General features: G+C 46.1%; 1 protein-coding gene across 6 annotated transcripts in view; it reads left to right on the top strand.

Moving 5' to 3' along the window:
• AHI1 (Abelson helper integration site 1) overlaps positions 1-24,057 on the top strand; it is a 181,962-nt gene that overhangs the window by 77,269 nt on the left and 80,636 nt on the right. For all 6 annotated transcript variants that reach the window (XM_075924228.2, XM_075924227.2, XM_075924231.2 and 3 more), the window contains exon 18: positions 2,052-2,254. In XM_075924228.2, coding sequence (XP_075780343.2) covers positions 2,052-2,254 — 203 coding nt within the window. The remainder of the gene's footprint in view (positions 1-2,051; positions 2,255-24,057) is intronic.

Genomic DNA, 24,057 nt, shown 5'->3' with positions numbered 1-24,057 from the left:
GGAAGTTACTGGCAACACAATGCGGTTGCGTCCTAGGTGACGCTATGGATGATGCTTGTGAAAACGGCGTAAAACAGCCTAACGGCACCTGCTCACACCGTGTGACTTTGGACAGTGTTCCTGTGGACCACCAGTGGTTCATGGACCACCAGTTGAGAAACACAGGTCTAGATGGTACTGGGTCCTGCTGAAAGGGCAGGGGACTGGACTTGATGACCTCTCGAGGTCCCTTTCAGTTCCAGCATTCTATGATTCTATAAGCACACTATAGTAGTAGGAGAAGGTGGCAGGAGGGAGCCTGACACGTAGGGCCACAATCTTTTGCATTGTTAATCATGATATCAGGGAATTTCCCCTAAATTTTATATTTGACTTCTCCGGTAGCATCTCTATTATAAATTTGATGGAGAGTCAATAGAATCAGAATATGAACACGTGATAATTGCCAGCTAAATTCTTTATGTTTTGGCACTGAATTTTACTACTACATTGTTGCTTATATTCTGACACTAACTGAACTTAAATTATAGATTCATCAAATCCATACTACTGACACCTTCACAATACTGCAGCTAGCTTTTAAATTATTTCACTGAGGTTATATATAATTTATTCTTCACTTGTTCATATCTCTATACATTAAAGCCCTGTTTTTCTAGGCAGAGCTGGTAGTGACCTTTATATTTAGGTTACTTAACACTTTTTCCATTTTCAAAGATTCTTGTGTTTCTTTTTTAGAAGCTCATAACATCTCCATTGTTTGCAGAAGGGCTGTGAAATTTGACAAAGTGAAAGCCCTCAGGCTAGAGAAGTTCCTTTTCTTTGTCCCATGAAATTCCATCTGGGTTTTGCTAAATTATAAACTGTTTAAAATTGTCACTTCCCTTTTCTTGCTTATGTGTGTCAGAAGAATTTTCACAGCATGATAAAATAACTGAATGTTAAGTTTCTAAAGATTTACCTAGGCCCTTAGGCCATGCCTATACTACGCAGAAGATCGATGCTACCATGGTCGATCTTGTGGGGTTCGATTTAGAGGGTCTGGTGAAGACCTGCTAATTCAAACTGAAAGGACCTTCCCCCGATCAGTGCTGGTATTTCTGCTGCTCTCAAATAGTAAGGGAAGCCAATGGGAGCATTTGCTCCCATTGACCTCTCACTATGTGGACAGTGATTTAAGATACAGTAATATAGCTGGAGTTGTGTATCTTAAGTCAACTTTCTCCTTTAGTGTAGATGTGCTTTTACTGTGGCGAAGCAGCAGCAGCAGATTGTGAATGGGAACACCAAGGAGCTGCCAGAGCAGATGTAAAAATGGTGTGGGGAGAGACTCTGGCTGGGATACTCCCCCTGGGATATCTCAGGGATCCAGTAAATTGCCCCCTGACCTATCCACCTTTCTGGAGGTAGCATGCTGGACAATAACCCTAACCACATCTGGTATAGGGAGGGTTAGAGGGTACTAAATTGGGCCTGCCTTCTCTTGGACCCATGTCATGGTGCCATTGGGTCATCAATGCTTCTCTTTTTCTAGGGAGAACAACTTGCTTCTTTTAACAGCTCCAGGGAAAAGTCTGCAGTAGTGAAATTTCAGGTTTCAGTCCTTGTGTTGTAGGTTTTGTTACATAGTGAGACATAATGAGATTTGGTTTTACTAAATTACATGCAGAGAATAAGTTGTTTAGATTTCAAAGTCATGCCAGCTTTACAGTTGCCCATGCAATTTTAGTTTTGCACTCTTATTGAATGCATTGTGATTCAATCTTTAATGGCAATAATCATGTGCTATTCTTTTGCCACAAGATCTCTGCCTCATTGCACGCATCAGGGATGGAATTAAGGTTGCCTATGCAATTGTAAAACTGTCCTTTCTTAGCTTAACTGTATAATCTAAAATAATTTCTTTTAATGTAGAGCCCCTGGTATATCATTGTATCTTTATCTTGTTCAGCACAGTCTTCGAATTTAATATAGCCTGTAAACGTAGTGTAATTTGTTTCATGGAACTACTAAGGCTTGATCTAAAATGTTAATGTTGGTTATTTCTGCAGTTGCACAGCAGGAGGCTGAAATGGTAAAAGATCTCAATGGGTCACTCGCATCAAAAACACTCAGAGGGCCACAATTTCTTAGCAATTCTTCTCATATTTCGGCACAGAAAGATTCAACAGTGTCTCCAGCAGATCAATTTGTCAGTGTTGCAAGAGTATCCATGAGAATGCAGAAAGTGAAGCAGAAACTTGACTCTGTTATGGTATGTCAAATTTATTTATATTTCCAAGTAAATTGTAAAATCTTTTCATACAGTGCCTATATTCTTTATAGCACAAGCACATATTACAGAATATCTGTACAAAGTTTGTAAATCTACTCTCCTTTTAATGAATGAATATAATTCCCATTATTGCCAATGCACTTTTCGTGCTTGTTCAGAGACTACATCATGTAAATGTAAGTTATTTTTAGTATCTTTTTTTTAACCACCCATCAGTGACCACGGGTTCTTTTGGCAACAACTATTAGCATTACTGTGATTTACATACTTACATATATTTACTGTCTTAAAGAGCTCCATCTTCATCATATTTTTGTTTGTTAGAAAACAAAATTTGGTGGATTCTCAATTTAACTAGTAATGTCTGGGATCCACAGCATTTCCAGAAAATTATTTTCTAACCTCAGTTTTAGTAATAGTAATATTTCTACTTAAAACATAGGCAAAAATAGTGCCATTTCTAAGACGTGCATAATAGTTACACAAAAAGTATTAATATTAATTAGAGAAAATTATTTTGTGCTCCATACTGTTCAAGACACACAAAAGCTAACCTTATATGGAGTAACAGTTCTTTCAGATTTGCTTCGAGGTCTATGCCTAGACACATATATATGGCTTAGTTCTATTCGACTATTGTTAATCAGAGATCAGAAATTAAATTTGAAAAACAAAGTTCTACTGATATGTAAATACTCTGATGTAATTGGAGGCAAAAAACAAATTGTGAAGCTACCACACATCTCTGGCAAAAGCGATTAACATCTTTCCATTAGAACCAGGAAAAGAACTTTGCAATTCTTGAATGAACACACATAATTGCAATTTTTGACATTATTTAAAAATGATAAATGTTTATATTATGTTTCTGGCAAGTTACATAGTTGTGCTTTTTAAAAATATCTCAGAGGTTAGCCATGTTAGTCTGTAACTTTAAAAATGAGTAGTCCTGTGGCACCATAGAAACTAACTAAAATATATAGAATTATGAGCTTTTGTGCATAAAACCCTCCACTCCAATTCATCTGATGAAGTGGATCTTACCCATGAAAGCTTATGATTTTATATATTTTGGGAAGTCTTGAAGGTGCCACGGGACTGCTCATTTTTATAGTTATGCTTTCTTTTTCAAGACTGAAAACTCACATGACTAATACTAATCCTATATATAGTAGCCCAGTGTCTGAGAGTCTGTAACGCCGAAATGCTGGCTGTTCCCTCTGGGCGGCACTGAAATGCTGGCTGTTGCCTGAAATGCTGGCTGTTCCCTCTGGGTGGCCCATGCTGCATGGGGAGCGCGGAGCCCAAACGGCCGCTTGCGCCGCTTGCTCCCCCGCGATGGCACGGCTCAGCGGTGCAGAAGTCAGCCGAATGCCACGGTGGGAGGCGAAGGGGGTCAGGGCGGTGACGTGCGGTGTGACAGCAGCTCCAGGCCCTGCCCCCTAGCTGTGAACGTCACCGCCCCGCCCCCCCCTTCGCCCCCTGCCGTGGCGTTTGGCTGACTTCTGTGCTGCTCAGCCAGGCCACCGCGAGCGTCCGTTTGGGCTCCTCACTCCCCATGCAGCATGGGGAGTGCGTAGCCCAAACGGCCATTTGGGCTCCGCGGTCCCCCTAGTGAGAGGCAGGAGGGGAAGGAGAAGTGAAAGAGAGAGACAGAGAGAGAGGCAGGAGGCGGAGGAGAGCTGAGAGAGAGGGGGGAGGCAGTAGAAGGAGGAGGAGAGAGAGAGAGAGAGAGAGAGAGAGACCGGAGGCTCAGGAGAGAAGACCGACGTGGAGGAGAGACCTGAAAATCCCGTCTTATGATGGGCTAATTGGCTAGTCATGTATATAGTAGCCCAGGGTACGTCTAGACTACAGGGTTTTGTCGACAGAAGTTTTGTCAACAAAGTTTCTGTCGACAAAGAGCGTCTAGACTACATCCAGTTCTGTCGACAAAGCAAGCTGCTTTGTCGACATAACAGTGTGGACGCAAAGGACAGTGTAGATGCAATAATGCCTTCTATTGACAGAACTCTGTCAACAAAAGGCGTTATTCCTCGTAGAATGAGGTTTACATACGTTGACAAAACTGCTGAGTTTTGTCGACGTTATGTCGACATAACTCAAAGGCAGTGTGGACGCAGGTATAGTTTTGTCGACAAAAGTCCACTTTTGTCGACAAAACCCTGCAGTCTAGACACACCCCTAGTATCTGAGAGTCTGTAACACCAAAATGCTGGTTGTTCCTTCTGGGGGGCGCTGTTGCCTGAAATGCTGGTTGTTCCCTCTGGACGGCGCTGTTGCTGAAACGCTGGCTGTTCCCTCTGGGCAGCCCGTGCTGCATGGGGAGTGCAGGACCCAAACGGCCGCATGCTCCCCCATGGCAGCCTGGCTGAGCGGTGCAGAAGGCAGCCGAGCGCCACGGTGGGAGGGGAAGAGGGGCGGGGCGGTGATGTGCGGCGTGACAACGGCTCGAGGCCCCACTCCCTGGCCATGAATGTCACCGCTTCGCCTCCTGCCATGGTGCTTGGCTGACTTCTGCGCCGCTCAGCCGGGCCACTGCATGAGAACAAGTGGCGCAAGCGTCTGTTTGAGCTCCGCACTCCCCATGCAGCACAGGGAGTGTTGAGCCCAAAAGGCCATTTGGACTCTGCAGTCCCCCGAGTGAGAGGCAGGAGGGGGAGGAGAGCTGAGAGAGAGAGAGGTGGGGAGAGGCAGTTGGAGGAGGAGAGAGAGACATGGAGTGAGAGACTGGAGGCTCAGGAGAGAAGACCGATGTGAAGGAGAGACCTGAAAATCCCATCTTATGATGGGCTAATTGGCTAGTTCAGAAATATATGTGCAATTGTTAAATAGTTTTATGGAGATTTCATTTTTAATTAAAATGCATTTGTCAGTTTGACATTGCTAATATTTAGATTTTAAAATATTTTCTGTTACAGAAAGTTTACTATTATCTCACCTGCTTTTTCTTTTGGTAATCATTAAATTGAAGAAACTTGTTCAATTATATGTTTACACATAAGATCATGTTTACTTGAGTGTTAGGAAGTTACAATAATTATGGTTGTTTTGTAGTGTTAAACTTCATTATCATTTAAATCAATAATTTTACATGTGATTAGGGGTCTACGTGTATCCTGATAATCTAGTTTATGTAAATTTCCTACCATGTGTGTGTTGCAGATGCATACACAAAACTTATAAATAAAACTACCCATTTTTCCATACGTCAGCAAGCTTTTCATATATAACTTGCACATGCCTGCTTTTTGCCTGTACAAGTTAGGCATCAACACTTAAAAAATTAACCATATGGGCTAGGTGTTGATCTGATTTTATATATAAGCATATATTCTATTTATTCCTTTATATGTCTTCTCCATTCTTGGGATATTTTTTCATGAGCTTTGGAATAATTTTCAGTTATGTCGTTGTGGCCATTACTTTTTTTGCTACTCTCTTTTTACCCTGTCAACTTTGCTTCTGTCTTGTCAGTAGGAGAGTATTAGCGAAGAAAACAAGAAGTTTCCTTTTCTCTCCTTTTCCCCTGGCAAAGCATGCAGCCTTGGATGCATTCCTATCCTTCTGAGCCCAGGGAATGGGAGACTAGAGCAGAGAATTGAATCTTGGTCTCAACTTTAGCAGTGCACAGCACTAGGATGAGGCGATCAAGCCGGACTGTATTTAGTAAAATGAGTTACTATATATTCTCCTAAGCTTAAGAAAGACACCTGAATTATCTTTGTGAATCAAACATTGATGGTTGGCTTCTGCCTCTCAGAAAAATTGGATTGATATGCATTGGCAGCACTTACTATTTATCTGTGCTTCAGGGGATTAATGTTGATAATTTATTTCCATTCAAAGTAAACTTCAGCGACAGAACATTTAATTCCTAAGTGTGTGTCTACATAGCAAGTAACTAAAAATCCTTTGTACTGAATTTCTCTATGTAGTAAAATTCCCACTGTGTTAGCAGCAAAAATACCAATTTATCTTTTTTCATTATCAGAAGAATGTGTAGTATTTCTTACTATGTGGTTATGGGGAGAAGATTTCATACTACAGGCAGTCCCCGGGTTACGTACAAGATAGGGACTGTAGGTTTGTTCTTAAGTTGAATCTGTATGTAAGTCGGAACTGGCGTCAGCCGCTGCTGAAACTGATCAGTTTCAACCGCGGCTGAATCTGGACGCCAGTTCTGACTTACATACAGATTCAACTTAAGAAACCCAGGCGTCCCCAAGTCAGCTGCTGCTGAAACTGATCAGCGGCTGATTCCAGGAAGCCTGGGGCAGAGCAACTCTGCCTCGGGCTTCCTGTAGTCAGCTGCTGGTCAGTTTCAGCAGCAGCTGACTTGGGGACGCCTGGGGCAGAGCAGCTGGGGTGCTGCTGGGTTGCTCCAGTAGCGTGGCTCCTCGGCGCTACTGGAGCAACCCAGAAGCACCCCAGCTGCTCTGCCTCAGGCATCCTGATTCAGCCGCTGATGAAACTGACCAGCAGCAGCTGAATCAGGACTCCTGGGGCAGAGCAGCTAGGGTGCTGCCGGGTTGGTCCGGAGCAGCGCTGCGGGACCAACCCAGAAGCCCCCAGCTGCTCTACCCCAGGGGTAGGCAAGAAAAGCCTGGTCTGCTGGCGGGGGGGGCGCACTATCTGCATCCCCCCCCCCAGCAGACCAGGGAGATGGGGGTGGGGACGCCCAAGTCCTCCACGGCTTTGCTCCGTATCCCTGGTCTGCTGACCTGGGAGACACGGAGCAAAGCCGCAGAGCACGCGGGCAGCGAGACAGCCCGGGTGCGCTTGAGCTGTCCCCCTGCAGGCGTGCTCCGCGGCTTTGCTCCCCGTCTCCCTGGTCTGCAGCTTTGCAGACCAGGAAGACGCAGACCAGGAAGACGCGGAGCAGCTTTTCTCGCCCCGGAGTACACGGGCGGCGGGACCGCGAGGTCCCACAGTCCGTGTCCTCCGGGGCGAGAAAAGCTGCGTTCGTAACTGCAGATCCGACATAAGTCGGATCTGCGTAAGTTGGGGACTGCCTGTATAACATTAGGGCTGTGAAACAACACTTTCAAAATATCCAAAATTAAAGTACTAACTTTCTTGCTATAATTTTAAAAGTAAGAAAATCCTATTTTTTTACAATACTTGTGACAAGTCCATTTTTCTTCCTTTGTGCCAGAGTCATTTATATATTGGCTGAGTTGCCTCTGGTACCAAAATACTCCTGAGCAATATTATCTTCTTTTTTCAATTTTTTTCATACACTTTTCTCAATATTTTTTCTGAAATATTTACTGAAGATAATTGTTGAAGTGGTAATTGAAAATTTTCATTTACTGAAGACTTGCCACTGTTATAGATTTGAAGGCTTTTAAGAGCAGCACCAATAGAAGGGTAGGAATTAAAATTAAGAGACTTCTTTGTACAAACTGTAAAAATCATTGTGGTTTTTGTGGTGTTCCAGAATATACTTACCTCAGAAAACCTTTAGTATCAGAAAAATTAGGAGCTTTTTATTTCAGGTAACATCTAATCATTTCTAATGTGCTAGTTCTTAGCATTATTCTACATTAAAAGACTCACCCAGCGTTGCTTGGGTCCTTCAGGGCAGGAAGTTGGTAGTGTGGGGGTACAGGAGTCAGGGCAGGACCGTAGAGAAATGAGGTTCAGGACGGGAGGCCAGGGATGTGGGGGGAGTGAGGGTGGTGGGTTGATGGGGCTTAAGGCAGGGGGCTGAGGATCTGGGGGCGGGGTGCAAAAGTGAGGAGTGAGGAGGGGCTCAGGGCAGGAGCAGCGGGTGCAGGAATCAGGGCACGGGTTTGGAATGAAAGGGAACTCAGGGGAGGAGAAGTGGGCTAAGCAGGAGTTGGGGTTGGTCACAGGCTTGTCCCTGGAGTGGTGTGGACCACACACCCTGCCCGCTGGCTTGTTCCTGGGCCGGGGGGTGGCTGCACACCCTGCCCACTAGCTTGTCCCTAGGGGCTAGAGTGGGAGGACATGCAGGCTGGCCCTGCAGCAGTGCACCCCAGGCTGGGTGGGCAGGAAGACCATCCCTGCCAGTGCTCCCCAGGCCAGATCAGGCCCCCACTCCAGTCAGTGAGACTTTCTCCCTTCCCTCTCCCTCCTGGTCTAGCCAGGTTTTCTCCCCACACCCACCTGCCCTGTGAGACTTCACCCTCTCCCTGCTCCGACAATGTGGCCAAGGGTGGGGGGAGGGGCATTGGGCAGGGAGACGATTTATCTGGTGGCTAGCAGGATGGTGAGCCATCAGCTCAGCTGGTGCAGGTGCTTCCAGTAGACACTCAGCAATATAGCTCTTCTCCATGCTCACTGCCCCCACTGGTCACCAGTGTTCTCGCTAAGTTTTTCCATGCATGCGTGGGATGAATTTTATCATGTGCACCAATATAGAGGTGTACCACCATAGCACCCACCAGTTACTAACAAAAAACCTAGATATATTTAAAATGCTATGGAAGAAGAAAGAATACTGAAACAATGGATAATTAACAAGGTTCATGACTTTAAATGTTTATTTAATATGAGATCAAATAAAAAGAAATTTGATTCTGCCAAGTTTTCAGTAGCCATTTGGTATCCTATTAAAAAGGTGTCTATTCTTGTTGTCTTTGCCAGGAAAGTTGAAGGCACTGGAGCCTGAGCTGGCAGTGATTTGGGTTGGGCTGTTGTCATAGATGTTTTAAATTATTTTCAACTGTAGTTTGGACCTCCATGGTCCAGCAGCCTTGGGACCTGACCAGTCCCAAACAAGGGAATTTGCCAGACCAAGGGATGACCCCTGTCACTGGCCTCCCGGGCACCCACTGGCTCTGCTTCTGGCCCCCGCCAGCCCCTACTGCCATCAGCTAGCTGTGCTGCCAGCCCTGGCTGGACCCCTCATCCCTGGGACTCCCAGCTGTGCTGCCTGAGCCCCCTGGAGCTGGGCTCCTTGCCATGCTACAGGGCTCCTTGCACTGCCGAAGCCCCTGCCACAGGGCTCTTGGCTGCCCCACCAGAACTCCTCTCTCTAGCCGAGTTTCCTGCCGCAAGGCTCCTTATTCTACCAGAGCCCCCTGCTCCAGGGCTCTCCTCCACATCACGGGACTCCCCGCGCCACCTGAACCCCCTGCTGCAGGGCTCCTAGTCACACTGTGGGCTTCCTTGCACTGCCTTGAGTCCCTGCTGCACTCCTGGCTGCACTGCCGGTGGCTCATGCAGAGCAGCTCCCTGTAGCAATGTGCTACCAGTAAAACCCTAAGTTCTCTGTAAGAGGCACATCGCTACAGAGAGCAGCTCTGTACGGAGCACCAGAGCTCCCCACGCCACCTGAGTCCCCTGTGCCATGGGACTTCCTGCACCACCTGAGCCCCTCCTGTGGGACTCCAGGCTGCGCCACTGGCACTCCCTGCCGCTGACGAACCCCTTGTTGCGGGGCTCCTTACACCACCAGAGCCCACTGTTGCATCACCTGTGCCACCTGAGCCTTCTGGCACTGTGCTCCCCATGTTGCCCGAGCCCCCTGCCTACCACTGGCCTCCTTGCCCTTGTACTCTTTGGTCCAGGAACATCTGTGGTCGTTGCCGGACCACGGATGTTACCAGACCATAGAGTCCCGGTTTAGGGAGGTACAACCTGTCCCTGCTAAGTGTTATTTAATGGGCTCACTTCTGAACACCTTTTGTGCACATATTGCTCCCTATGGATTTTTGTAATATTTCAGTTCTGTTTATATTTCTCAAATCATTCAATTTGCTAGGGCTGTTTAGGACTTTCTTCTACAGCCTCCCACTGACTGCTCCTGCCTTGTACTCTGAACAGCAGCCAAACAACTTGGAACTACTTGGAAAGGGGAAGGGGGGAAGGGACAGGGAGGTACCACTGCTTTTACTCAAAACAGCCCAGCATGTAGGGCTGTCTGGGAAGGAGAAGTGATGGATGGGACAGGGAGATGCCACTAGGGATGTTAAATATTGGTTAATTGAATAGTTGACTAACCGCATGAATTCCTATTGGTTACTCAACTATTATTCTATAGTCCCAGGGGTGGGATTGACAGTACGCTCTGACCCCACTTCTGAGGAGCCCCCTGCCACTCTGCGCTGCTGCCTTTGTATCAGAGACAGCAGCACGGGGTGACAGGTAGGGGCTAGTCTGTGAGGGGAGTCAGTTTAAGAACCAGCTCCTCTCTTGGACCAGCTGCCTGTTGCCCCACACTGCTGCCTCTGATACAGAGGCAGCAGTGCAGGGAGGCAGCAGCCCCTGTACTGGGGGTGGGGGGCTGAGTTCCAGGACCTAGAGCAAGCTGGAATTGAGCTGGCCTGCCTGCCTGCCTGGCTCCTAATATACTTTAAATGCAGTTTAAAGTGGGGGTAGGTCCCGGACCTGGCGTGAGCCAGAACTGAGCTGGGCTGCTAAAATATTTACTGGCAAGGGCAGGCAGGAATTAGCGTAGTCTATATAATTAACCTATAAGCTTTTGCTTTTCGGTTAATCAACTACAGTTACATCCTCAGATGCCACTGTTTTTATTCAAAAGCAGGCCAGCATGTAGAGTTGCTGGGGGCGACAGGTGGGAAGTGGAGGGGAAAGAGAGATGCCTATTGTCAAAGCAGCCCAGCACCTGGGGCTGCCTGGGAGGGGGAGTGGAGGACGGGTGCTGCTTATATTTGCAAGCAAGGTGACGACAACCCACTGTTGCTGTCCTCCAGTCAGCTCCCTCTCTTTCCATGTTATGGAAGACAATACAGTTCCAGGCAAATCCCATTTTTTGGCACAACCAAACCCTGACCTTGCTTTAAGTTGAGATAAGACAAAGCTGCATACCATATTTGGTGGTCCTAGCTCTTACCATTTAGGAGGAGTTCTTGAACAGACGTACTCTCAGAGAGACAGACAGAAAGAAGCACATTTCTAAAATATATTGATTTTATATATATACACACACACACACACAAACACACACGGCTCGACAAATAATGTAATCTACTCTCCCGTGGTGAGTAGATTGCAACCTGGAAGAGCCGGGTTCGGGTGATCTGCGCATGCGCAGATCGCCGGACAGCGCAGCTGGCGACTGGGGCTCGCCGCGGTTTGGCGAGCCCTGTATATAGATATGTAAAAAATGATTACAACATCTGAAAAATACTTCAAACTGTCCCCTTATAGAATATACTTGAGATGTAGAATATCTCCCTATTGGTAACCGCAGATCTATAAAACTCGTTGCACTATGTCTCTGAAAGAGCATGCAGCCTTTTGAATGAATATTTGAAGTGCTGCTGAAACATGATACGGATAATATGATCTAAGCTATTGGTTTTCAATCTTCTTTCATTTGAGAACCCCTCAAAAACTTTGAATGGCAGGGCAGATTCCTTTCAAAACCTTAGGCATAGTCTGCAGACTCCGGGGATCCATGAACCACAAGTTGAAAACCACTGTTCTGTGGTAATGACTAAGGATGTAAGTGACTAGTTGACTACCCAATAAGCAAATGCTCTACCAGAGAGAGGCAGTAAGAGAGGGAGCATGAGCCAGTGCTGAGGGGAGCTGGCTTAAAAGCTGGTTCCTCCCCCCAGCACCATCTCGGCAGGTTGTAGGGGCGGCAGGGGACAGCAGGGAAATGGCGTGAGCGGGGATTGAAACAGTCCCACTCGTGCTGGTCCCACTGCTGCGTCTCTCCCTTTGGAATGTACATGAGCCACCTTCGACTCTTGTACATTTCAAAGGAAGAGGCACAGAGGGGAACCCATGCCAGCGGGGACTGCTATGCTCCCTGCTGGTGCAGGTTCCTGCTGCCTGTCTCCCTTTGAAATATACAGAAGCTGTCGTGATTCCTGTACATTTCAGAGGGAGAGAGGCAGAGAGAACCCACTGCTGGCTCTGCCTTTGAAATATACAAGAGCTATGGGTGCTCCTGTACATTTCAAAGGGAGAGGTGCAGTGGGATAGCAAGTGCTGCCCCCCTTTTTTGTCTAATCGAGTAGACGATGGAAATTCCATCAACTACTCGATTAGTTGATTAATCGAAATTTAACATCCCTGAAATGAGAACCTTTCATGGACCCCATAGACATAGTTTCAGACTCCCAGGGATCCACAGGTCAAACCACTAATCTAAGTGATCAAGTGGAAGAAGCTGGCAACTTGTCCTTTTTGTTTGCATTAAAGAGCAAGAGACAGATCCTCAACTTGTGTAAATTGTCATAGCTCTATTGCCAATTTACACCAGTTGAGGATCTCCCTCCACTTCCTCTCCCCTCCAGGCCTTCTATAATTTAGTACATCCTGGAATACCTTGTGTAACAATTTTGATTTTGAATTCAGATCAGAAAGATAGAGGTTCCTATAACAGCTATTACAAGTTTCCTTGTGGAAATAGAAAATCTCAAGATGACTATACACCAAAATATCAAAACTTTGTAAAAGCAGTGTTAGTCCTGAGATATTTCAGTATCAGTACATGCAGAAGGAGTGGAGCCCCTGCCGTTGATTAACTCTATTAGAAAATCTTCATCTACCGCCTCCCACATGTGCTATTCTGTAACGTATGGCGAAATCGCCCCCTTTCTGTTTCCAAAGAAGCTTCAGTTGTCCTCCAAAATAACCTTAAATTCACAGTTTCTAGGGAGCCATTTTTATTAAACTTGGCTTCCTATGTTTGAAGTAGAACCATATATCTAACGCTACGGTAATAAACTATTTTCATCCCAAAAATAAAACTTTTAAATCCACAAAAATGGAACAGTAGTACATACTCTACTCTAAATATGCCCTTGGTAGAGAACAGGATGTAAAATGATATTTCAGTAGATTCCCACACCTAAAAGGATTATTGCAGGCATTTATTACATTTATTTTACCTAGACACACACTGTAATGAGACAACTTTGCCTTAATATGTTCTCCTGGCAACCAGTTGAATTACAAGGTAATACTCTACAAACACACTGTATATAGTCTGCAAACAATCAAATGCCTAAACTGGTAAAATAAATATATGTAGGAGGAACATTTGAGATTAAAACAAAAAAAAAGAGAGAGAAAATTTATGAAAAACTTGCAGAGTTTATTTGTAATTAGACTATTTTTTTGTTAATTGACAATAGATTAGAGAGGGAAAGCATTTCTATATGTGACCTTCTGTATATTGAACAGCTGTATCCCCTCAATTCTGGGATATCTTTCTATACTGCTTTGCTGGAAGAACTACCATTCCTGTTCTACTCTCACTCAGCCTCTAACATGTAAATCATTCCCAAGTGTATTATATTTGAGTGCCCTAGCCATTGGCTCTAGAATTATATTATAGAGCACCACCATCAAATTCCTAGTCCCAGTTTTTCTCCAGAAATCTGTCTTTTACTGTCCAGTGCTCTCCTGGACAACATAAGCTCATAGAAAGTCTGTCATTTTATTAATAGAAAATTATATGCATAAACTCTCAAATGGAATTTCTCAAGTACTTCAGTCCATACACAGTTTCAGATAAAACAAACAAGTACATTAACTACAGAGAGATTGATTTTAAGTGATTACACGTAATGAGGCATAAAAGTCAGAATTGGTTATGAAGAAATAAAAATTAAAACACAGATTAATAGATTAACAAGATAAGTTAATTTAAAGCAAAAGGGTTTCTCTCATCACCTGTTCTTTTTCAATCTGATTGATTGGATGCTTTTTTGCCAAAACTCTTTACCCAGTAAAATGCTACTTTCCTTATCCTTTACACATTGTGGCTGTTGTGGACAGAGAGAAAGGAAAGAAAGATGATATGTGTCTTTTCAGTTCCTACAGTTATTTTTCTCTTTGAAAATTATCTCCATCTGAGTCTATGTCTAGACTATGGGGCTTTTGCGGGATACTGAAAGTATCCCGCAAAAACCCCGCCACATCCAGGGAATGCATTTGCTCTTCCACTTTTTTTCGTGGAAGAGCAAACACGCTCTTTCGGGGAGCCCTGTATACCTCATTTCACGAGGCATAAGGGCTCTGCCGAAAGAGGAGGCTTTTCCGCCATTTGGCCCCATCTAGACTGCAGTCCCATTGCAAAGTGGCGGAGTGGAAGGAAAGAGGCTGAGGCCCATCAATGGGACTGAAGCAGTCACGAGCAAGCCATGCCCGGGAGCCATTCTCCTGTCCATTGCTGGTGCAGTGTTGCTTCAGGCATGCTGAAATGCAGTCACCTCTAGGGTGGGCTGGACAGCTGTTTAACACCTGCACAAGGTTTCAGGAAGGGGGCGTTGCTGGCTGCCTTCCTGCAGAGCCCCCATCAGAACTTCCATGCCCTCTTGACTTCGGAAAAGAATGAACAGGAGGATTGGAAATTAACCCGCCCAGTCTCACGTCCCTTAGGCAGGGAATGAGCCATCTACATTAGGCCCCAGCTGGAGAATCATGTCCAGTTCTGAGTGCCACATTTCAGGAAACGTAGAGAAACTGGAGAAAGTCCAGAGAAGATCAACACAAATGAGATATGAGGCAAGGCTGAAGAAATTGGCCTTGTTTACCTTGGAAAAGAGAAGACCGAAAATGGACATGAGAGCAGCTTTCAAGTATCTAAGGGTATGTCTACACTACAGCACTAATTCAAGCTGACTTAGTTCGAATTAATTAATTCGAACTAAGCTAATTCGAATTAGCACATCTAGACTTAAAAACTAGTCCGAATTAGCGTTTTGTGGCTGCTGTCTGAGGCTATCTGAGGCTCGTGCTTAAAGGAATCCCCCCAGACAGCCGGTTCTCAGCTTTTCCGCTTGCTTGCCTACCTTGCTGAGGGACAGCAAAGCGTTTTCCTCTCCGCCTGCCTGTGTTCGAATTAACTGTGTTAATTCCCCTTTCCCCCCACCGCCTCCGCCTCTTCTCCTCCCCTCAAGCCCAAGCCGCCACTGCTGCCGCACAAGCCCATTCCCTACCTTCTGCCTTCCCCATTGTGGGGCCAGAGTTTGCGCTCCGGAGGCTGAACCCGCAGCCAGCCAGGCCCCGCAATGCGCTTCCCGGGAGTTTCAAAATCCCGGGCCGTGACGTCATGTCATGCCCAGGCGTCCTCCTCGCCCACCTGTAACGCCACACATGGGCTGCAGCAGACGGCGAGGAGGAGCCGCGCACGGCAGGGACATTCCAGGACCGAGGGGGGTGCTCTGGGGGCGGGGGGGGGAGGATGCGTGGGGGTGGGCGGCGGCAGGGGGAGTCTGGGGCTCGCTCCTGGCAGAGCCAGGGGAGAGACCCAGCTCCACATATTGGTGGAGCAGGGCCCCGGCTCTGTAACTCGCCGGCACTTCCAGGTTCAGGGGCGCGGGGCATCCTTAGGTGCGGGGCCCAATTCGACTGAATCAGCCTAAGGCCGGCCCTGTTGAGGCTTTCTTCAGGCAACTAAGAGAAGCCTCCAGATCACATGCCCTGGTTCTCTTGGGGGATTTTAATCGCCTGGATATCAGTTGGGAGACTAGTACAGCAGTACACAGACAGTCCAGGAAGTTTTTGGATAATGTTGGAAATAACTTCCTGGTACAAGTGCTGAAGGAGCCAACCAGAGGCCACGTGCCACTTGACCTGCTGCTCACAAACAGGAAGGAATTAGTAGGGGAAATAGATGTGGGTGGCAACCTGGGAAGCAGCGATCATGAGAGAGTCGATTTCAGGATCCTAATGAAAGGAAGAAAGGAGAGCAGCCAGATACATACCCTGGACTTCAGAAAAGCAGACTTTGACTCCCTCAGAGAACTGATGGGCAGGATCCCATGGGATGCTAACATGAAGGGGAAAGGAGTCCAGGAGAGCTAGCAGTATTTTTAAAAAGCCTTATTGATGGTACTAGAAGGGTGGTAAAGCACTGGAATGGGTTACCAAGGGAGGTGGTGGAATCTCCATCCCTGGAGGTTTTTAAGTCCCTTGAGAAAGTCCTGGCTGGAATGATTTAGTTGGGGTTGGTCCTGCTTTGGGCAGGGGGCTGGACTCAATGACCTCCTGAGGTCTTCTCCATCACTGTGATTCTATGATTTCTAGTCTGCATATTGCCAGTTGTCAACAGGGTGCAGAAGCACTTTTCAGAGTAACGTTGTTTGCAGATTTAATATATATGCCTTTTTCCCCTCAAGCTGAAGATTTTGCCCATGAAACCTGTGATATGTAGTTCAATTTTTGGATCCCTACGCATGCTGAAAATGTTTTTTTCCGCTAAGGGGGAACACCACCTGGGTATGATACTCCTCCAAATAGTCTCCCTTAAACACAGGAATGCAATGCAGAGTAGGCAGTGCATTTCAGACATGAAGAAGTATTTAAGTTAACAGAAAAGATATATTTCATTAGAAAAAAAGTTTATTACAATATAATTTATTTAGTTAATTAGGATTTAATAGAACCCAACAGTTCTAATATGCACAGGAAATATATGTTGTGGCTATAAAAAGATTACATGGATTTTAACTAATCAATATGTGAGATTTACAGAACCCTGATATATCCTATAGCTACAAAATTCTGAAGCATTATATTATTTTTTAAGGTTTAATTTTGGAATGGCAACTATACAAAAATAGCACAAAGGCACAAACATACTTCAAAATCATGTGTTATTAAACTAAACAACTAAATAACCAACTTACGCTTTCACTTTTGTTTGACATTTCATTTTTGCATGTCATCATAAGGTGCAGTGCAACACGATATAGCTTTATTTTATAAATTGTTTTTCATATATCCTGGTTAGGTCTAGATTTTTATCTCTGATCTGGCTCCTCTGTGCTGTGTAGACTTCTGTAATTCCTACTGAGACGATTGCAAATCAATCTGCAGAATCCATGAACTGTAACCAGTTCTTCATTTCCCCTAACTCCTCTGCCAAATATATCTTAGCATTGGAGAGAAATATGCTTCTTACACAGTATCACTGTAAAATTTAAAATAATAGCAGAAGGAAAGCTAAATGAAGTAGAAAAAGTGTTTTCAGTTGAAAATTGAAATTAGTGAGTGAGTGTATGTGTGTGAGTGAGAGAGAGAGAGCCAGTCTTTAACCTTAGCACTGCTTGATTGTAGCTATCAGAACTTGAATTGTACTCTGATCCATTGTATGTAAGATTTAACTGCTTGTAAATTAGTCACAGAGATTACTAGAGCAGTGCACTGTAGACCAAATCCTCTTCTCTATTCAAAGCTTGAATAAATGGGCTTTGTGCTTCTGCCATCCTATACTTAAGTTAGAGGAAGTGGATTGAAATCAAGTCTGTTTATCAACTCACAGGACAAACCTAGAGATGCTGTGAGTGCCAGGTGATCAAGATGGTTCCCATTAGAATGCGGAGGGTATTTTGACAAGTAGATCCACTATCTCTACTGATACACTATGATCTTATGTATCAGTTCAGGAGCGTGTCTGTGGGTTATTAACTGTCCTATAAAGGCTTTTCACAGCCTGCCTCCTGTGCACAGTAGAACGATGTCAGCGCAACTGTTTTTGGGCCCAGCATGCCAACAGAAACATAGATGAATGTCATGGAAATTTGCGAGATACAGTTCTCGAAAAAACCAAGCGACTGAAACCACCATAGAGGTTGTATTGCTGACTGTTTCTGTTCGTCAGGGAGTGAGGGGAAAGTGCACTGTTTGCTGCATTCCTCACTCTGGCTGGGGAGTACAGGGGGTAGACAAAGCTGGGGGACATGCACCCCTCCCCCGGCTATGCCTGCTGGAGCTACAGTGGCCATAGAGGGGCACTTCTCATCTGGCCCGAAGCTGCTGATGTGAGAGAGGTCTCAGATAGTCTTCTCTCCCCAGAGCAGCCTGTGTACCCCTCATCCCCGGCCCCACCCCAGAGCAATGTTTTAAATGAAGAAAAAAAAATTAATTGGGTTAAGGACCTGAGCAATGCCAGGTAAATCTTTTAGTCAATGTATATTACAGATTGGTGTTGTAATTTTTTTTCTTTGTTCATTATCTCTTGGTCTTCTTGTTTCTCTCTGTACATGTTCGTGCAATATTTACAGAGAAAAGTTCTTCTTCGAGTGATTGCTCATGTGCATTCCAATATAGGTGTGTGCACACAGCGTGCACGTTCCGTCAGAAGTTTTTCCCTCAGTAATACCCTTAGGGCCAGCAGGGAGCCCCCGGGAGTGGTGCCGGTATAGCAGCCCATATATATCCCTGCTAGCCCCATCACCCTCTCAGTTCCTTCTTACCGCCATGACGGTCCTTGGAACGACCTTCAGCTCCTCAACGTGATCGTTGTTTTCTTTGTTCTTCTTAAGTTTTTAATTAATTTTCAGCAAAGTGTCTGCAATTTAAGTTAAAGACTTTTTTGTTGTTTTCTGTTGATTGCTCCCCGCCGCGGCGTGCCGTGCGCCCGCAGCAGAACATGCCCGGCCTTCAAGGCTTTAAGCCCTGCAAAAAGTGCAATAGGCCTATGCTGTGTGGTGACCCGCACTCATCGTGCTTAAAGTGTCTGAGAGAAGCACACCTTACAGAAGCCTATAAAATCTATCAGGCCTTCAAGCCCAGGACAAAACGTGAGAGGGAGTCACGCCTTAAGATCTTCCTCATGGAAGCAGCTCTCTGATTGGCACCAGCACCGGATTCGGCTCTGGCCTCCCGGAGCGCACTGTGCCTCTCCGGCACCACAGGGGCCCCAGCACTGCTCTCAATCGCTGGCACCTCAGAAGAAGAGGTGGCCTAACAGGGGTCAGTCTCCACCGAGGCATGCGCCTTCCGTGTGCCCTCCAGTGGGGCATGCAGCGTCGACGAGCCCAGAGCCTGGACCTTCTAGGTTGGGCGGGCCTGCCTCCCAGTGAGGGGACATCAGCCCTCTGGAGGACTTCCTAGAGCCATCCACACCGGAGGCCTTGGAGGCAGCGAGTGTTCTAATTGAGTCCTCCCCGTTCCCTCCTCCTCCAACTCTGGCACCCTCTAGGCGGCACAGGGACGCTTGGCACCAATCGCCTTTCAGGACAACAGAAGATATGGTTCATGAGGGCAGACATCACCCCTCCCCGACAGTACTGCATACAGCACTGGCTATCGAGGCACCAACACTCCCGGTACCGTCCAAAGACACGGCACTGGACTTGGTGCGGCAACATCGCCCAGGGTTGTCACTGCCTTGGGGCCCATCAGCACCTACCTCCATGCGGGACCCCCGCACAGCCATGCCTCCACCACCACCATGGCAAGCCAGAGTCCATGTCTCAGTGCACCGCAACTCCTTCAGCACCCGCGTCGGCACTGCCCTGGTCCGCCTTGGAGTATTTGTCTGACTCCGAGGCAGAATCCGGCCGGTCCTCGAGAGCCTCCAAGTCTCGCTCACGGTGCCATTCCCAGCACCATAGTCCTCTGCTCCTGTACCAGCAACAGTGGGCTCAGCCGGTTCCGGTGCCCATGGTGCAAACATGGCCCCCTCAGCCTCCAGGGCAATGGCCTTTCTGGACTCCCTGGGCTTATCACCAGAGCCAGGGTGCAGATCCCCTCCAGACTGGCTTCTGTATCTTCGGGGCCACGAGTTCCTTTGTCTGCGATACCTCTGGTCAGTTCCCCCACCTCAGGATGTTTTTACCTCCGGGACAGTCATCCTCAGGTCCAGAGGGAAGCGCAGCTCCGGTGAGCCAACCTCCCCCCTTCTTCGTCCATGGAGACCTTGGATGATCCAGGTCGCGAGGATGCCCCTGTGGGTGAGGTCCAAAAGGGGTCATTGTGCTCCTCCCCAGTTGAGGCGTTAGCCGACTCCACCCCGTCCATGCCCTCCATGGACGCTAGAACCCATCAGGACCTTCTCCGCCGCCTGGCCCAAAGTTTGGGGGTTCAAGTGGAGAAGGTTTCCGACAACTCAGATCCTACTGTTGACATTCTGCATGCCGACAGCCCCTCTAGAGTGGCTCTACCGGTCAACAAAACGGCCAAAATCTCCAAAGCTTTGTGGCAACCCCTCTCCCCCTCCATTCCTCCAATGGATAAGTGTGCAGAAAGGAGGTACTTTGTCCCCCAACAGGGTAACAAACACCTCTTCTCTCACCCTCCCCCAGGCTCGTTGGTGGTGCAAGCCGTTAATCAAAGGGAGAGAGTAGGGCAGCCTGCTGCCACCCCTAAGAAGAGGGAGGCCAAAAAGTCTGACCTGCTGGAATGGAAGGTCTGCGCGATTGGGGGCATCCAATATCGCATTGCCAACCAGCAAGTCCTCTTGTCCCATTACGTATACGATACCCGGGTGTCCATAGACAAGTTTACGGACTTGCTCCCTAGGGACTCCCACTTGGAGTACAAGGCTCTTCACGAAGAAGGGAGAGCAATCTCCACAGCAGCTCTCCAAGCGGCTCGCGATGTGGCGGACGCCGCAGCTTGAGTGATGGCCACCAGGGTGGTTCTGCACCATAGCTCATGGCTCCAGGATTCTGGGATGCCGCTGGAGCTCCAAAACACCATTCAGGACCTCCCGTCCAAGGAACCCTCGCTCTTTTCGGAGCAGACCGACCAGAGGCTTCATGGCCTCAAGGATACCAGAGCGACAGTAAAGTCCTTACGCCTTCACACTCATAAGAACAGAAGAACGGCCATACTGGGTCAGACCAAAGATCCATCTAGCCCAGTAGCCTGTCTGCCGACAGTGGCCAGCACCAAGTGCCCCAGAGAGGGTGGACCGAAGACAATGATCAAGCGATTTGTCTCCTGCCATCCCTCTCCAGCCTGTGACAAACAGAGGCCAAGGACACCATTTTATCCCCTGGCTAATAGCCTTTTATGGACCTAACCTCCATTAAATTATCTAGCTTCTCTTTAAACTCTGTTATAGTCCTAGCCTTCACAGCCTGATACCCAGAGGCATACCTGCTCAAATAGGAATGTTCCTAGAGTGCCTCCCCAGAGCCCACGTCCCAACTTCGCCCGCCATAGGAGCAGGACTGGTAATGGCAGGAATGACAGGCACTAGCCATGCCCAGCCCCCAATAATAACCATGGGCCCCCTAACAAGACCCCGGGGCCCCATCAGGGGTTTTGACGGGACCCTCGAGGGCATCTTACCACTCTTCTCCCTACTTTTCCGGGACCATTTATCCCATTTCCTTGAGGCTTGTCAGTCTTTACGTCAGACTGATGGGTGCTGGAGATAGTGGAAAGGGGTTATGTAATCCCTTTCCACTTGCCCCTTCCTTCCCAAACCCCTATCCTGTCCCTTTTCAGGGACCCCTCTCATGAGCCTCTGCTACAGGAGAAAGTAAATCATCTCCTCATGCTAGGGGCGGTGGAACGCGTTCCCCCTGAGTTTCAAAACAGGGGATTCTATTCCCGTTACTTTCTGGTTCCAAAGGTGAAAGGGGGCCTTTGACCCATTCTGGACCTCAGAGCTCTAAATTCCATCATCGTCAAGGTATTTCATAACACTGTTTTACAGTTTCCTTTTAGTCTTTATATATTCATTTGAAACAAGGAGAAATATCTAGAAATGATCACCACTCGTTAAAATTAAAAAGAAATCCACTAGAAAGAATCTTACAGATTTTCCATCCAAAAAATAAATGTGTTGCTTATTTTGGGTAGTTTATTTTATTCAAAATCCAAGCTGCCTTGTAATCAATCATTAGGAAAGGCAATTTAGGCCTTGTCGACATAAGAAAGTTCATAGAATCATAGGACTGGAAGGACCAAATGCCATCTAGACCATCTCTGACAGCTGTTTGTCTAACCTGCTCTTAAAAATCTCCACTGATGTAGATTTCACAACCTCCCTAAGTTGTGCTGGTTTAACTGAAAATGTGTGGTGGAGATTATTTTTGCTTGTTTGTTTTTTCTTTTTTGGCGGGAAGGGGTAAGCCATTTTAATTAAATCAGTTCAAATTGGTTTTGCTTAAGCTGATTTCTAATTGAATTTTGCAAAAATGTTGTCCTTTTTTAAAACATAACCACTATTAAGTTGCCCAGTCTGGCTAAGGACTCTCACCTTTTATTGAGGAGAAAAATGCAGGTGCCAAAGGGGTTAACAAACCTGCAGACAAGGGGAATCCAGTAAATATAGTATACTTAGATTTTCAGAAAGTCTTTGACAAGGTCCCTCACCAAAGGCTCTTGTGTAAATTACATTGTCATGGGATAAGAGGGAAGGTCCTTTCATGGATTGAGAACTGGTTAAAAGACAGGAAACAAAGGGTAGGAATAAATGGTAAATTTTCAGAATAGAGAGGGGTAGCTAGTGGTGTCCCCCAAAGGTCAGTCCTGGGACCAATCCTGTTCAACTTATTCATAAATGATCTGGAGAAAGGGTAAGCAGTGAGGTGGTAAAGTTTGTGGATGATACTAAGCTGTTTAAGATAGTCAAGATAGAAACAGACTGTGAAGAACTTCAAAAAGATCTCACCAAACTGAATAATTGGGCAACAAAATGACAAATGAAATTTAATGTGGATAAGTTTAAAGTAATGCACGTTGGAAAAAATAACCCCAACTATACGTGCAGTATGATGGGGGCTAATTTAGCTACGACAAATCAGGAAAGAGATCTTGGAATTATCCTGGATAGTTCTCTGAAAACTTCCACACAGTGTGCAGCGGCGGTCAAAAAGGTAAATAGGATGTTAGGAATTTTTAAAGAAAGGGATAGAAAATAAGACACAGAATATCTTACAGCCTCTGTCTAAAACTATGGTACACCCACATCTTGAATACTCTGTACAGATGTGGTCTCCTCACCTCAAAAAAGATATTTTGGCCTTAGAAAGGGTTCAGAAAAGGGCAACTAAAATGATTAGGGGTTTGGAACGGGTCCCATATGAAGAGAGGCTAAAGCGACTGGGACTTTTCAGTTTAGAAAAGAGGAGACTAAGGGGGGATATGATAGAGGTATATAAAATCATGAGTGATGTGGAGAGGGTGAATAAAGAAAAGTTATTTATTAGTTCCCATAATAGAAGAACTAGAGGACACCAAATGAAATTAATGGGTAGCAGGTTTAAAACTAATAAAAGAAAGTTCTTCTTCACACAGTGTGTAGCCAACCTGTGGAACTCCTTGCCAGAGAAGGCTAGAACTATAATAGAGTTTAAAGAGAAACTAGATAATTTCCTGGAGATTAGGTCCATAAAAGGCTATTAGCCAGGGGATAGAAATGGTGTCCCTGGCCTCTGTTTGTCAGAGGCTGGAGATGGATGGCAGGAGATAAATCGCTTGATCATTGTCTTTGGTCCACCCCCTTTGGGGCACCTGGCGCTGGCCACTGTCGGCAGACAGGCTACTAGGCTAGATGGACCTTTGGTCTGACCCAGTATGGCTGTTCTTATGTTCTTATAAATTAATGTCTTAGAGGAAGAGGGTTTGGGGTATGAACTTCAGGCTTTTGCTTGGTCTCCTGAAAATGTATTTAAATTAAAACAGACAATTATGCCACAATGTTTTCTGTCAGCAGTAGGGAGGAGCAGAAATAAGGTTTTGCATTATTTGTCTTGAAGCCCCTGAGTTATGAGACAGTACTGTATTGCATCAGTCAGAGGGCAAATGCAGTTATAGGAAAGATTCAGTGAGTCAGTTAAAAACAAAAAGCCTTCTGACCTTAGATGTTTAAGTGAGACCCAACTTTGAATGCTCCGTTTGCCATATCTCTTTGCAAGAAACCAGACTGGAGCCAATGGAAGCTTTTTCCTGTAATTGTTGAAGAAAATGTAGTATTTTTCCGCATAGACCCTTCAATAGTATGAAAAATAATCAACCTTGGGGGAGACAAAGGTTACATAATCCTCATAGCCTTTATTAAGCAAGACTTCCCACTGCTGTTGGTGATTGCATTAGCCAATCCCATTAAAATGGCAATACCTCTCTCTGCATTTTTATTA

Source organism: Pelodiscus sinensis, chromosome 3 (assembly GCF_052426305.1).
Source record: "Pelodiscus sinensis isolate ZL-2025 chromosome 3, ASM5242630v1, whole genome shotgun sequence".
Classification (NCBI taxonomy): domain Eukaryota; kingdom Metazoa; phylum Chordata; order Testudines; family Trionychidae; genus Pelodiscus; species Pelodiscus sinensis.
Note: the sequence above shows the minus strand (reverse complement) of the source record. Positions and strands in the feature narration are given on the sequence as shown.